The sequence below is a fragment of the Larus michahellis genome, chromosome 1 (genome assembly GCF_964199755.1).
Source record: "Larus michahellis chromosome 1, bLarMic1.1, whole genome shotgun sequence".
NCBI classification, from domain to species: Eukaryota; Metazoa; Chordata; class Aves; order Charadriiformes; family Laridae; genus Larus; species Larus michahellis.
Window position 1 is genome coordinate 150,747,172 of NC_133896.1, and position 13,249 is coordinate 150,760,420.

Consider the following 13,249-nt stretch of genomic DNA (forward strand, 5'->3'; position numbering starts at 1 on the left):
TGTAGAATTTCAGGGTTTTGTTATTCTATGTAATTTAAAAGTGGAAGAGACATTTGAAGGATGAAGTTTGAGTATTTTTTTTCTGAACTTCTCTTGGTTTTTTTTGTGGTTTGTTTTTTTTTTTTTTTTTTTCCCCCCCCCCTCCAGATTTTAACTATACCAGTGAAGGCAGTGATTGCTGTAGGCTCGTTGACTTGCTCCCCGAAACATGTTTTTCTTCCACCTTCTTTTCCGGTAAGAGAGTTGTGTCATAGCATTAAATTTGCTGTTTTTTTTATTTATCTGTGCTTTTCAAGAGAAACGTTGAATTGTTGCATGTCAAATTGCTGGAGAGGTTGTGCTACCAAACTGTTAATGATTCAGCTTTTTCCCCTGTATGTTCCAAGCATCATCTCTACTTCCCACTTGAATGGAATCTTGGAATACTGACATGATCCCAAACCTGATTCTTTGCAGCTTCATTATAATGTGTCTGTGGTCACTTGGTTATTACCATTCATGTCCATTAGCACCAAGAGTAAGAGAGAGGTGAAATTGCTGAAATGCATTTTTCAAATTCCTGAAGTATAATGCCACAGACAACGAAGTCAGCTAACGAACTGACGTTTCAGTAGAAGAAATCCTTGATCTCTGTGGAGCATTATTGTATTGTTTCCACACTGAAAGTGGATCTTCTCGAGGCTACATGGTGGAGTACACAAACAGTAAAGCAAGAAAGCTGTGTGGGTCTATATCTCTCTGCAAGTAATGGCTGTTTTCATCCCTGCTCTGGCAGTAGTGTTTATTCAGTGAGTGCGGAAAGCAGCTGCTTTGCTCAAGGCTACAGACTCAAGCAGCAAGCTATTAAGCAGATAATACTTTCTTCTCACTTGGCATTCAGCATAACCATAGAAGCATGGGCAGTCAAGGCATATTGACTTTGCAATTAGTATTTCATTGAAGTCTGAACTTTGACTTTCTGATCAGTGGGAATGTAATATGATGGAAAATCACAGGGAGAGAGATTGAAATCTGGGAGGGGGGAAGCTGCAAAAGGAGATAGAGGTGGCAGTTTTCTGAAAGGATGAAACTAACTCCATGCATGTTGGTGAAAACAGTTTTTGTTTCCTTGTCTGTCCTGCATAGTCTCAATCTGTCATAGAGTACTGCCTGTTCTCACCTTTTCATCCAATAGCTCCTTAGTATCTCCTGCTTATCTTACAATTTGTGTAGTCTTAAATAGTAATTTCTCACTGATACTTCACCTCACGTCTAGTAGAGAAATGATAATTTTTTGAAAAAGTAGTGCAATACGTCTTTTCAGAGGAAGATAGGTCAGTCTGCAGGACTTCAGTAAATCATTGCTACATTTGCCCCGTTATCCATTCCATCTCCCTTCTGATCTCCTACTTCACAGATTGTTCTGAAGTCTTTTGCTACTCTTGAGGTCAAACGGTTATGCCTACAACTGCAAAGATCACTTGTTATTTTTTTGTCTTTAGGGTCTGTGTTTCCTATTTGACTGTATGGCCTCACCATTATATGGCTATTTATTACACTGACTACCATATCTGTAACTCCATCTATGAACTGCTTCGTGAGCCTGTGATAAACTGAAAAAACTTAAAGGTCCGTTTCCCTTTCTTTCATGAAAGATAAAGCAATTTCTGTATTCTGTATCCTAATTTATATATCCTAATTCCTTGGCAAGGTCATTGTCCCTCTTGATACCATGTGAAAATATTTTGTTCTATTTTGGGCCACAAAAAGTGATATTTTTTTTTTTTAAAATCTCCCTTTATTTTGTTCTAACTGGAATGGCTAAAGAGCTTATCATTGTATCTTAGACCCAAGGCCTTGGTCAGCTTCATTTTTTTTTTTTTTTTTTTTGCCTTTGTTTTGTTTTGGCAGGTACTACTTCTTGTGGCACCTGTGTTTCTCAGCCTCTAAGGATGTCATCATTCTTTCTCATCCTCAGACTGTTGTGATTTTTATTGGCTTCATGCTCTTTTCTAGTGATGTTTTCACATAATTATTCATTCAGGGGACCTTTGGCCTCCTGCATTTTATTTGTGAGTATAGATTCAGATGTAATTATCACCTTTGACAAGATTTCAGACTCTTTTCTGTGTTCAAGCCCCAAGCTTTTCAGAGCAGTCAGCTTCGCTTATTACTTGTGTTAGTTGATCACTTAGCTCTTCTGATATTTGAGAACATTGACAGCAGACTTACTTTTCTTTTTTCTTGTATTCATTTCAAACTAAACTTGTGATCACTGAATTCATTATAGTCTTGCATCTACTTGTTCTGTAATGCCTCCATTACTTATGAAAATAAGCCTTAAAATAGCATCAGTTCTTCTTGTTTCAGTGTTTGGTAGAGAAATTTGACAGCTAGAACATCCAGGAGTTACTAGACGCTACAATTTCAGTAACACTTGCTTTTCAGTTCATACTTACGATATAATTCTCCTGCAGTTGCTCGGTTCCTGGTGCTGTCTGTCTCTATTTATAATTTTAGTGCATTTGCACCTAAGTCTGATTTCTTGTATTCTGGCCAAGTTTGTCAGCAATACACTAACAGTGTACACAGGCCTTGTAAAGATCAGCATCTTGATTTAAACAGCTCTTAGCTGTGTTGATTTCTGCTTCATAGTGACATTTTTAGCTCACAGTGCCACCTCTCAACTCTTCTCTGATCAAGGGATGAGGACCTGTATGCTAAATAGTACTGTTCTGTTTTTCCGATTCCTGATAGGTAGAGACTTCTTCCCTTATCTCTTTGTTTCATGTCTAAATGCTGTGTAAGGGTCTTAGTAAAATACTGTCCACCTGTTCTACCGAGTTTAACAAACCTTTGTCTTGCCCAATTGATGGCAGTTTATTACTCAGAGGATTCCACGGATGAAGCTGAGACTTACCTCCTATTCAGTTTAACACAACTGTGCTGTTTAGAGATTTATTCTTGTGGTTTCTTTCCCTCTGCAGTTGCTACTCTTATAGCATGTGACTATTTCCTGAGGCCACAGTCAAATTTTGAGCCTGCAAAAGCGCATCTCTCAACTTCAGTCTTTACTGTAGAGAAATTTTAAAAAGTCTGAAAGTGTTGATTTAAGGGGAACATGAAAAGCTCTGGCTATGTTCATTAGAAGATATTCTTGGGTATTTAAATTTACTTGTATTTATTTGTTTTATATAAATCTGAAATCTTGTCACCAGTCCTGAGTTGTGCTTGCTTGTTTGTTTGTTTTGGTTTTTATTTATCGTTTATTCTATAATTTTCAGGGTTGGGTTTTGAGATAAGGTGAAAAATATGGCCACAGAATCACTGTTTTACAAGTGAGGGCAGGGGGAGAGCTTGAGCATTGTAATCATTCTGATCGTGACAAACAATTAAACTACATGTTCTGTGCTTAAAAGGTAAAATAACGTTTGTCTCAGAAGAGGAAGCAGGGTGTAAAGGTGTGGGGGGGAAAAACATGCACTCTTTTCGTTTTAGATGCTACAATTTTAGTAACTGGTGTCTTAATTTCGTTGGGGGTGGGAAGGAGGGTTGTACCTGTGTTTTTAAATGCCCGCTATCACCTGTAGTGTTTGTAATCTGCACCTTCACTCCACTGTTCCTTTCAGGTTCTTTCTAATTACTAGCAACTATGTACTAGATCTCTTCCAAGAAGCTTGTTCCCCTTTTGTAAAGGGGAAGTTTCCCCTTTAGAAAGCTGAAGATTCCTCTTGCCTTTCCTCCTCTGGTGCTTTTTCAACATGATTTGATGAAGCAGAACTGTTGTCCTAGCTCTTCAAGACACTTAATCACAGAATCACAGGATGGTAGGGGTTGGAACGGACCTCTGGAGATCATCTAGTCCAACCCCCCTGCCAGAGCAGGGTCACCTACAGCAGGTTGCACAGGAACACGTCCAGGCAGGTTTTGAATATCTTCAGAATATGTCTCTGGGCAGCCTGTTCGAGTGCTCTGTCGCCCTCAAAGTAAAGAAGTTTTCCCTCATGTTGAGATGGAACTTCCTGTGTTCCAGCTTGTGCCTGTTGCCCCTTGTTCTGTCACTGGGCACCACTGAGAAGAGCCTGGCCCCATCCTCTTGACACCTGCCCTTTAGATATTGATAAGCATTGATGAGCTCCTCTCTGTCTTCTCCAGGCTAAACAGACCCAGGTCTCTCAGCCTTTCCTCATGAGAGAGGTGCTCCAGACCCTTGATCATCTTTGTAGCCCTCCGCTGGACTCATTCCAGTAGTTCCTTGTCTTTCTTGAACTGGGGAGCCCAGAACTACACAGAGTACTCCAGATGTGTCCTCACCAGGGCAGAGTAGAGGGCGGGGATAACAAAATAAAGGTGTACTTAATTTTGAAAGGGGAATGAACTGTGTTTGAAAGCAGATGGAGGAAAGAATACAACTTCACAGGAACTTGAAGTGTTACAAGTAGCATTTTTTTAAGATAGCATAGTTAAAAATCTCAATGTAACATTTCATCTCTGATGTGGTCTTTGCCAGCCTGCATAAATAAATACATATGCTAGGGAAAATGCATATCCTGCAGACTTGTTTCATCCTTTTGTTTTTTTTTTAGGGGAAAGTAGTTCACCAGAGCCTGAACGTTATGAACTCCTTTTCTCAGAAAGTGAAAATACAACACATACGCTCGCTGTCAGAAGATGTAAGGTTTTATTATAAGAGGCTAAGAAGTAATAAAGAAGATTTAGAGCCAGGAAAAAAATCAAAGGTTTGTTTGTGCCTCATTTCTACATGTTTACAAGTTCTCTATTATATATAGCATATGCTAAGTTTCTGTGGTCATCATAAATGTTCTTTCTTTTTTCTCTGGTCATTAGACTTACTGTGCTCTTTCTTAATTGATATGCTCTTCTCTGTTTTGCAGATTGCAAATATTTATTTTGATCCTGGTTTACAATGTGGAGATCATTGTTATGTAGGATTGCCTTTTCTATCTAAATGTAAGTAACATTCAACTTCATAATTAAAATCTATAAAAAAAAAAGTTTCTCCTTAAGCAACAATTTTACTCGAAGAGTTTAAAAACCACGTTATTTCTTAAAGCGGAATCTAAAGCTCAGCACAGCGTAGCAATGCAAGAAGATGCATGGGATTCTGACTGGGATTTGCATGAGAACTTATTCAAAGAATGGACAGAAATAAAAGAGAACTCAAGCCATAGGTAAGTATTTTATCCCTATTACTTTCTCAGGCTTTAAATCACTAGATAATTCTGTGTTGTGTGCTCTTACAAAATACAAGGTTTCTTAATATTGCAGTGCTCTTGTAGAGGGGGCCAAGGAGTTACTTGGCCTTCTCCGCAAAACATTTAAAGAAAACATTTTAAAAGTTAAAAAACGGTAATAGTTTCCTCAAGTCAAACACAACACTGAAAGTTACTGTTCTCTGGAGTCTGCTACGGTTCTTGAAAACATGGCAACATTAAGACGGTCTGTACTCTGCAAAAATTTCCGAAAACAGATTATACTGTTTGTGCAGTATCCCTGCTTAATCTGTTTTAAAGTATCAACCTCAATACCCCCCAAGATTTAATAAGACTTTCTATTGTTACTATTCTGAGACTATTGCATTTCAGCAAATTATGGAATTCTCTAGTATTTTTCCTTGAGATTTGCTAAATAGAAGGTGATTAATGATTGCTATTTAATATTTAGAAAAAGTCGAAGTCTGTAGGCTGTTATACCTTTTAAACATCTGCCTTCTCATATATAAAGTGATTTTAATCTTGAAGAGACGTAAGTTAGCATTAACAGCAAGTGCACGTGTTTTTTGTAGTGATAGCATCCAGGCTACCATTTCAAAAAAGATGTGCGTATTTGTGGAGAAACAAAATGACTGTATGTAGCTAAACACAGTAATAAAAGCATACCTCCTTTATCTCTTTTTTATTATAATGTTGATGTATTAATAACTCCTGAACAAATTTGATCTAAACAGAACATATAGCCACATCAGTAACTGTCGAGAATGTCCTATCACTTACAGTAAGAGGACAATAAAGGAAAATTCTGTTAAAAACTACTTCTGAGTAAGTAGCAGTTCTAGCTAGAACATACAATGCTTTAATATTATTTAATATAATATACAGTCTAGAATATGTAATGTTTTTAAAGAGAGTTAAAATTAACCAGCCTATCCAAGGTAGCATTCAGCAAAAGAGAAACTGCTCCTTCTTAATACAAAGGGGTTCTGACTTGGGCATTTGGAGTCCCTCCAAAATCCTTCTCTAGGTCTGAAGTCTAGCCTTTCGTCTGTTCTGCTGACTGGAGAGCTCAATACTGTTAGTCTTGTTTCAGCTCATTGTGGAGAGCTTGTAGGACAACAGGAATCAAGTCTGTTGCAAAGAATTTCATTCACTGATGGAAATAGAGTAGCTGGCACCAAGTGTGACTAGTCCAGATTTGCTTTAGGTTTGTTAGACAGGAGTATAGGCACGCAATCCATGTATCCGTTGCAGCGAGAGTACAGTACATGTGCATTACACGTGTGCAGGCACAATACGTTTTCTGGATAGTGGATGTCTGGATGTTATATTGGAAACAGACTGTAGCAGGATGGATATTTCTCCTTTCTACTGTTTATACCTTTGCAAATCATCAAATATATTTTTGGGTTGGTTTTCTTACCAATCCGAATTTCGGTTATATTCTCAAAACTTGTTTCTACAATAGTAAGAGCTAGGCACTTCCTAATGAAAGATAAAGTTTGTGTTTCACTGTCCAGAAAGCAGTGATTTTTAAGAGAAATGTGAATACCAAAAGATGTGTGACGCAGTACATAAGTTCTGCCACATTTTTCTGCTCACGTTTATCCATAAATAGGCCATAACAGAACTTGGAACGGATGGATGTTAACAACAATACTTAATGGAGAACATCTTTAGACTCTTTGGGTTGGTCTCCTATAGCATGTTTTGGTTGTTTCTGTTGTGGTTTTTAATAGCAGTACGTATAGGCAGAGCTCAATGGGGTTTTTTAATTGCATATAAATATAATATACTGTGATATTTCTCAGACTGATGTTGTTTTCAGGGCGCTTCTAAGCCCTCTGCTTTTTCCAGGCTTTTCCTATTTTACTCCTGTAAAGTAAGTTTTACAACTGTTTCTCCAGACTGAATGCTGTATTTGAAGTAGACACAGATCTTCAGAAGGACGTCAGGTTGAAAATTACAGCCGAAATGTCCTGGCCTTCCATACTTAGTTCACCACGCCATCTGAGCTTCCCTCTTACCAATACAAACAGCTCATCGGTGAGTTATTTTGTTGATAGTATAATTTTGTATGGGCTACATTTTAATAAGTATTACTAATTGCATTTATCTCAATGTAAAATTCTAAAACAATTGTGTTTCTGAATAGGAAGAAGAAATTTTTCTAGAAAATCCAGCTGACGTTCCTGTGTATGTTCAGTTCCTCCCTGTAGCTCTGTATTCTAACCCATCCACCTTTGTTGATAAAATGTTAGAACGGTAAGTATTGTTTTAGAGTGCTGAGGGCATTCTCACTCCGCAGCAAAATGCATTTTACAAAAAATGCATGCAGTATTTGGCAGCTGTGGTGGAAGTTACAGCGCTGGCCACTTCTAGAATTTGAATCATTAGGCCAGTTGAGAACTGAATCTAGGCTGATTGCCATTGAATGCGCATCTGTATTTTTTCTAAGCTAATATGATGTTTACATTTCTTCCTTAACTTGATGTATGAGGGGGGGAAATAAGAAAAATCAAATGATCCTTTCAGCTGCATATTATTTGAGTCCTGTCATAAGTTCTTGGTTTGTGCTAAAATCCATAAATGCAAGTATGTTGTTATCTTCCCTGATCTGGGGGGAGAAAAAAAATTGCATGTCTGTTTCAGGTTTAATTTGAGTAAGCCAGCTAATTTCAATCTGAGGACTCTGGAGTTCCAGGTCTTCAGAAATTGCGTAAGTATTTCCATATGTTCTTTAGATTTTTAAATTTAGATATTTTAACGTTTTAATAAGAGTTCAGTCGTATGTTTCTTCAAGTTTAGGTATTAATATCTGTAAAAAATGTGGTGCTTCTATTAGATATTTTCAAGGAAATGGGAAAAATAGTATTTCTTCAAATGTAATAATTAAAAACAGTAGGATTGTAGAAGTTTCAGAAAAACTGCATTTATTCATTCTCTTACTGATACAGCATTCTTTTCTTCAGTGTAGCAATTGCTAGTTTTAAAATTAGTAAAGTATTGAGTTTTCCATTGCTTTGTTCTTTATTTTAAAGGATTTGAGTGGACAACCTTAAGTGTGTGCTTTTTCATATAGAGCATGCCACATCCCGAACACTTTCTTTTCTCACCTGATATATACACCTTTTCCACTTCATTTGCAGTTTGCTGTAGATTAGCAATTGGATGCTTGCACATTATCTAAAGGCAAACTTAGCAAAATACACTTTTTTTCAATAGTTCTTCTTTTAAGTTTGCTTTTTCCCCTTTAGATATTCTAAGAATGTTTTAACAATGGAATATTTTGAGGGTAAAAAATGTTACATAATAGTTTAATGCTAATTTAGAGTTTAAAATACGCACTTAAGAATTTCTTAACTCTTTCATCTACTGGAGTTTTACCAGATCCACATGTGTGTAGTTTAGCTCAGTTCTGTCTTGCTATCTTTTGTCTGCTTCTTAATAAACACAGATGGTTTACGAAGTGGGGAAATTCTTGTGCTATCGGACTTTTTGGTTAAAAAAAACCCAGTATATGTCATTGGGTAGTACACTTCTTTATGACAAACCTGTTTTCTCACTGAAGTAATATCATTTCTATCGAATATATGTAAAAATTTCCTATTTCAAAAGTGTTACTTTGTTTTCCCCACTCTTTTAAGGTCCAGCCACTACAGAGCACTGTAGGACTTACAAAGGGCCTGGCTCGTCATTCGGTTTTAAGCCTAATACTAAAACCTGGTGAGAGAAAGTCTGTCAAAGTAAAGTTCACTCCAGTTTTTAATAAAACTGTTTCATCGTTAATTGTTATCAGGTATGATAGATATTTCCAAAATGAGTGTGAGTTTTTTCTGATGTTTTTTATTTATATACAAGATTGTACTTGTGATCAGCTGTCAATTAGAAACTATTGCTTTTACAAGAGTAATTGTAGAATCATATGTGTCTGGAGAAAGATTTAATTGAAATGCAATTGTGATATGTTTTGCAATAGTTAAACAGTATTCCGTACATATTTCCTAATATATTGTTATACTTATGATAGAATCACAGACTAGTTTGAGTTGGAAGGGACATCTAAAGGTCATCTAGTCCACCCCAAAAATGAGCAGGGACATCTTCAACTAGATCAGGTTGCTCGGAGCCCCGTCCAACCCGACCTGGAATGTTTCCAGGGACGGGGCATCTGCCACCTCCCTGGGCAACCTCTTCCAGTGTTTCACCACCCTCATTGTAAAAAATCTCTTCCTTGTATCTAGTCTGAACCTTTTAGGTTAAAACCATTACTCCTTGTCCTGTTGCTACAGGCCCTATTAAAATGTTTGTCTCCATCTTTCTTATAAGCCCACTTCAAGTACTGGCAGGCTGCTATAAGGTCTCCCCGGAGCCTTGTCTTCTCCAGGCTGAACAACCCCAACTCTCTCAGCCTTTCTTCGTAGCATAGGTGCTCCAGCCCTCTCATCATCTTCGTGGCCCTCCTCTGGACCCACTCCAACAGGTCCACGTCCTTCTTATGGTGGGGCCTCCAGAGCTGGATCAGTACTCAGGTGGAGTCTCACAAGAGAGGAGTAGAAGGGCAGAATCACCTCCCTTGACCTGCTGGCCACGCTTCTTCTGATGCAGCCCAGGATGTGTTTGGCTTTCTGGGCTGCAAGTGCACACTGTTGGGTCATGTCCAGCTTTTCATCCACCAGTGCTTGGAGACTTGAATTCTTAAATACATGCTATGCTATCTTGAAAGTAGGGACACTAGTTATAGATGCCATTTGCAAGATCACGCTGCAATGCAAGTTCAATCTTTCTAGTAAAGAGCTCTATTTCACTTTTGTATGAGGTGTGATACATTAATATGATGATGAAATATAAATTCTAGCTAGTACTTCACTGGGTTTTTATTTGCATGCTGTGTTGTAATTTCTTAAGTTTTTGTCTTGGAAGGCACTATGTTTGAGATCCCCGCTATTGACTTCCATATTGTGGGAATTATCTGTGGAACTGCTTACATTTTTGTCTTCCAGATTTGGGATATAACTTTATGGTCTATAGAGAAGCTTGCAGGAGCAATAGACTGCGTAATCCTTTTATGAATGTTCCCCTTTTTTCTTTGTACACAGAAATAATTTGACTGTAATAGATGCCATAATGGTACAAGGACAAGGAACGACTGAGAGCTTGAAGGTGGCAGGCAAACCTCCTGGTGCAGGAAGTTCTTTACGCTTTAAAATCACAGAAGCATTATTAAAAGACTGTTCAGAAAGTGAGTACGTCTTGAGCTACTATGCTGAACAGAAAAGAAATTACGTTTTGCATGCACAATTTGAAATGTGTGGAAAAATTTTTTTCCCCCGTTCTAGAGTCCCAGAAATTTAATTACTTTAAGTACATTAAAATCACTTCTTCATTTAGGCAGAAAATTAAATATTTTACCTTTTTCATTTTCATGTGAAAGTTAGGAAAGATGAAACAAAAGCCCTTCATCTACTAAAATTCAGGATAGAGGAGGTAAAGATCCTGGTAAATATACTGGGATAATCTCTACTTCCTAAATTTAAGTCAAATTGGATCAGAGATGCAACTTTCTATATATATTTCTTTTCCCTCACACCCTCGGAATCTGTATGCATATAGCCAACAGGGAAAAAGGCAGGGCATGTTCCTTGATGAAAACTAAATCCCAGCCAGCTTCTACTCTGGGGTGAGAAGTTTTCTGCTCTGCAGCCCCAGGCTTGCTTCCCAGCGACGAGCTGAGAGTTACCTGTATTACCAAAGGAAGTGGTAAAAGAGGTTTAGTTGTATTTGGTATTAAAATCTGCTTTGTTACTTTGCAGATTTCCAGACATGTTTGTAAGGTGCCATGTTAATTATTATCTGAGATTATTCTGCTTTTTTCAAGGGATGACTAAGAAAGCTTAGTAAAGCTTAGTCTTACATGTTGTGGGTTACGGATTTTTGGTTTGCTTTGGGTTTTTTTCGCTAATAAGGTACATGTAGCTCAGCTCTGGATTTTATTTTTGTTTTATTTTTAAGACACAAAAAATAAGCTTTAATTCTCTTCATGCTGGAACTTTTCACAGACTACCACAACACTAAGCAGTGCATCGAAGAACTTTACAGCTTGGATGCTTTTCTTTTTTGTGAGGCAGCAGTGCAGTCAGAGGTTTGGGGTCTGTGTTTTTTCCCTGATGAGTTAAGAGTGCTCTGGAATTGTACAAGTGCCCTACCTTGACAGTGATGAGAATCTGGCTTCAGAGATCTGTTTCTGCAGGTTATGTAAATATTTCCATGGGCCTCACTAGTCCCGTTTTCTGCTATTATACTGACAGAGCTCTCTTCTACCATAGAACATGAATATAGTGAAGGAGATCTGTTTAGCATAACACTAACCACTTTCTGCTGTTTATTTCTAGAAATGAAATACAAAGAACCGAATTTCACGCTGAGAAGAACATTTAAAGTGGAAAATACGGGGCAGCTGCAGATTAATGTGAAAACTATGGAAATCAGTGGCTATACATGTGAAGGATATGGATTTAAAGTAGTTAACTGTCATGAGTTTGCACTAAGTGCCAATGCCTCTAAAGACATTGTCATATTGTAAGTGTTTTTTTCTTACATTTAAATGGAATTTTACATTAGGAATTCTCTATACCTTATTCTGTTTCTGAGTTTTCTGTTGGTTAAATTCTGAGGTTTCTTACTTAAGCTTTGCGTAGTTTGGGGCTTTTTTTGTGCAACTTAAAACATGAAATCTTTCTCTTTTTGCAAAAACTATTTGATTTTTAAGTAACTTCAAGTTTTTGTGACTGACTATCGTATTACTTTTATTACTGTCCAGTAAGGTATATGTTACTGAGTTGGCATAACGTTACTATATGTCTTTTTTATGCATTTCCTTCCTTTGGGTTGTGAATGTGCATGAGATCGAGATTTACAAACGTTTTTGGTGCATTGCAGTATGTAGAAAAGAGCCTTTAGACTAAGGATTGTTACCATAATGCACAGCATTTTAATCTTGAGCATTTTGTCTGTTGCCTTAATGATAATGATTGTTTAATTCTGTCAATTTTTATTGTAAAAGATCTCTGCACCAAAACCTGATCTTTTAACATTGCTTTGATGTAAAGTTAACTATTCAGAATATAATATCTGAAAAGTTGAGAGATGCTTCTGTTCTGTAAAAGGATGTGCGAGATATTGTAGCCAGTGTAACTTCACGAGTGTTTCTGCAGCAGTCATAGTTTGTGATGAGATGGGAACATAGTGGTGATGTGGTTAGTTGCTGGCTGGGGTTTAACCACCACAGGGGTATCAGGGATACTCTAGTGTCAGATGCGTTAAGCGTAGGTGTTTATGGACTTAGTCAAACACATCTTGAGGTATTTGAAAGATGCTCATAAGCATTTTTAGGCTAATTGCATGGATGATTATTAGTCGTACTACTAGGGCTATTTGTTATAAATGTTTGGCAATTATGGCAGTAGTCGGTGTAGTCTGTGGTTGTGTTTTTTTTAATTTATGAATAATATAAATTATTTCAAACTTTTGTCTGTCCATATGGAAAGTTCTAATGTGTTTGACTTTGTTTTCAGGTTTACACCTGATTTCACTGCTTCCAGAGTCATACGTGAATTAAAGTTCATCACTGCGGGAGGCTCTGAATTCATATTTATCTTGAATGCATCCCTTCCATATCACATGTTAGCAACGTGTGCAGAAGCGCTACCCAGGCCCAACTGGGAATTGGCACTGTACATAATCATCTCAGGAATAATGAGGTAGTGTGTGTACGGGGTTTTTTGTTGGTATATGCGCACCAACGACCGCTGCGTGAATACAGCTTGAAGAAAAGTATGTATGTATTCAGAACATGCTTTAATTGGTGTAAAATAAAATAGGGTGAGGTGGAAAAGGAGAAATTAATAATTAAAAACTAATAAGTGCTACTATGGATTAATATTTTATCAATTAATTAATAAAAAATTAATAAACGCTACTATGGATTGAATGTGAACAGTTTAAGGTTGAGGAGTACTGACTTTCTGCTCAAACTG

The 13,249-nt window shown here is 37.3% G+C and overlaps 1 protein-coding gene across 3 annotated transcripts in view; it reads left to right on the forward strand.

Moving 5' to 3' along the window:
- The window catches only part of TMEM131 (transmembrane protein 131), a 106,593-nt gene that overhangs the window by 72,419 nt on the left and 20,925 nt on the right, over positions 1 to 13,249 (forward strand). For all 3 annotated transcript variants that reach the window (XM_074608448.1, XM_074608458.1, XM_074608438.1), the window contains exons 19-29: positions 148 to 234; positions 4,566 to 4,718; positions 4,875 to 4,950; positions 5,054 to 5,171; positions 7,121 to 7,259; positions 7,369 to 7,478; positions 7,866 to 7,932; positions 8,861 to 9,012; positions 10,313 to 10,455; positions 11,606 to 11,792; positions 12,788 to 12,973. In XM_074608448.1, the coding sequence (XP_074464549.1) occupies positions 148 to 234; positions 4,566 to 4,718; positions 4,875 to 4,950; positions 5,054 to 5,171; positions 7,121 to 7,259; positions 7,369 to 7,478; positions 7,866 to 7,932; positions 8,861 to 9,012; positions 10,313 to 10,455; positions 11,606 to 11,792; positions 12,788 to 12,973 (1,418 nt within the window). The remainder of the gene's footprint in view (positions 1 to 147; positions 235 to 4,565; positions 4,719 to 4,874; positions 4,951 to 5,053; positions 5,172 to 7,120; positions 7,260 to 7,368; positions 7,479 to 7,865; positions 7,933 to 8,860; positions 9,013 to 10,312; positions 10,456 to 11,605; positions 11,793 to 12,787; positions 12,974 to 13,249) is intronic.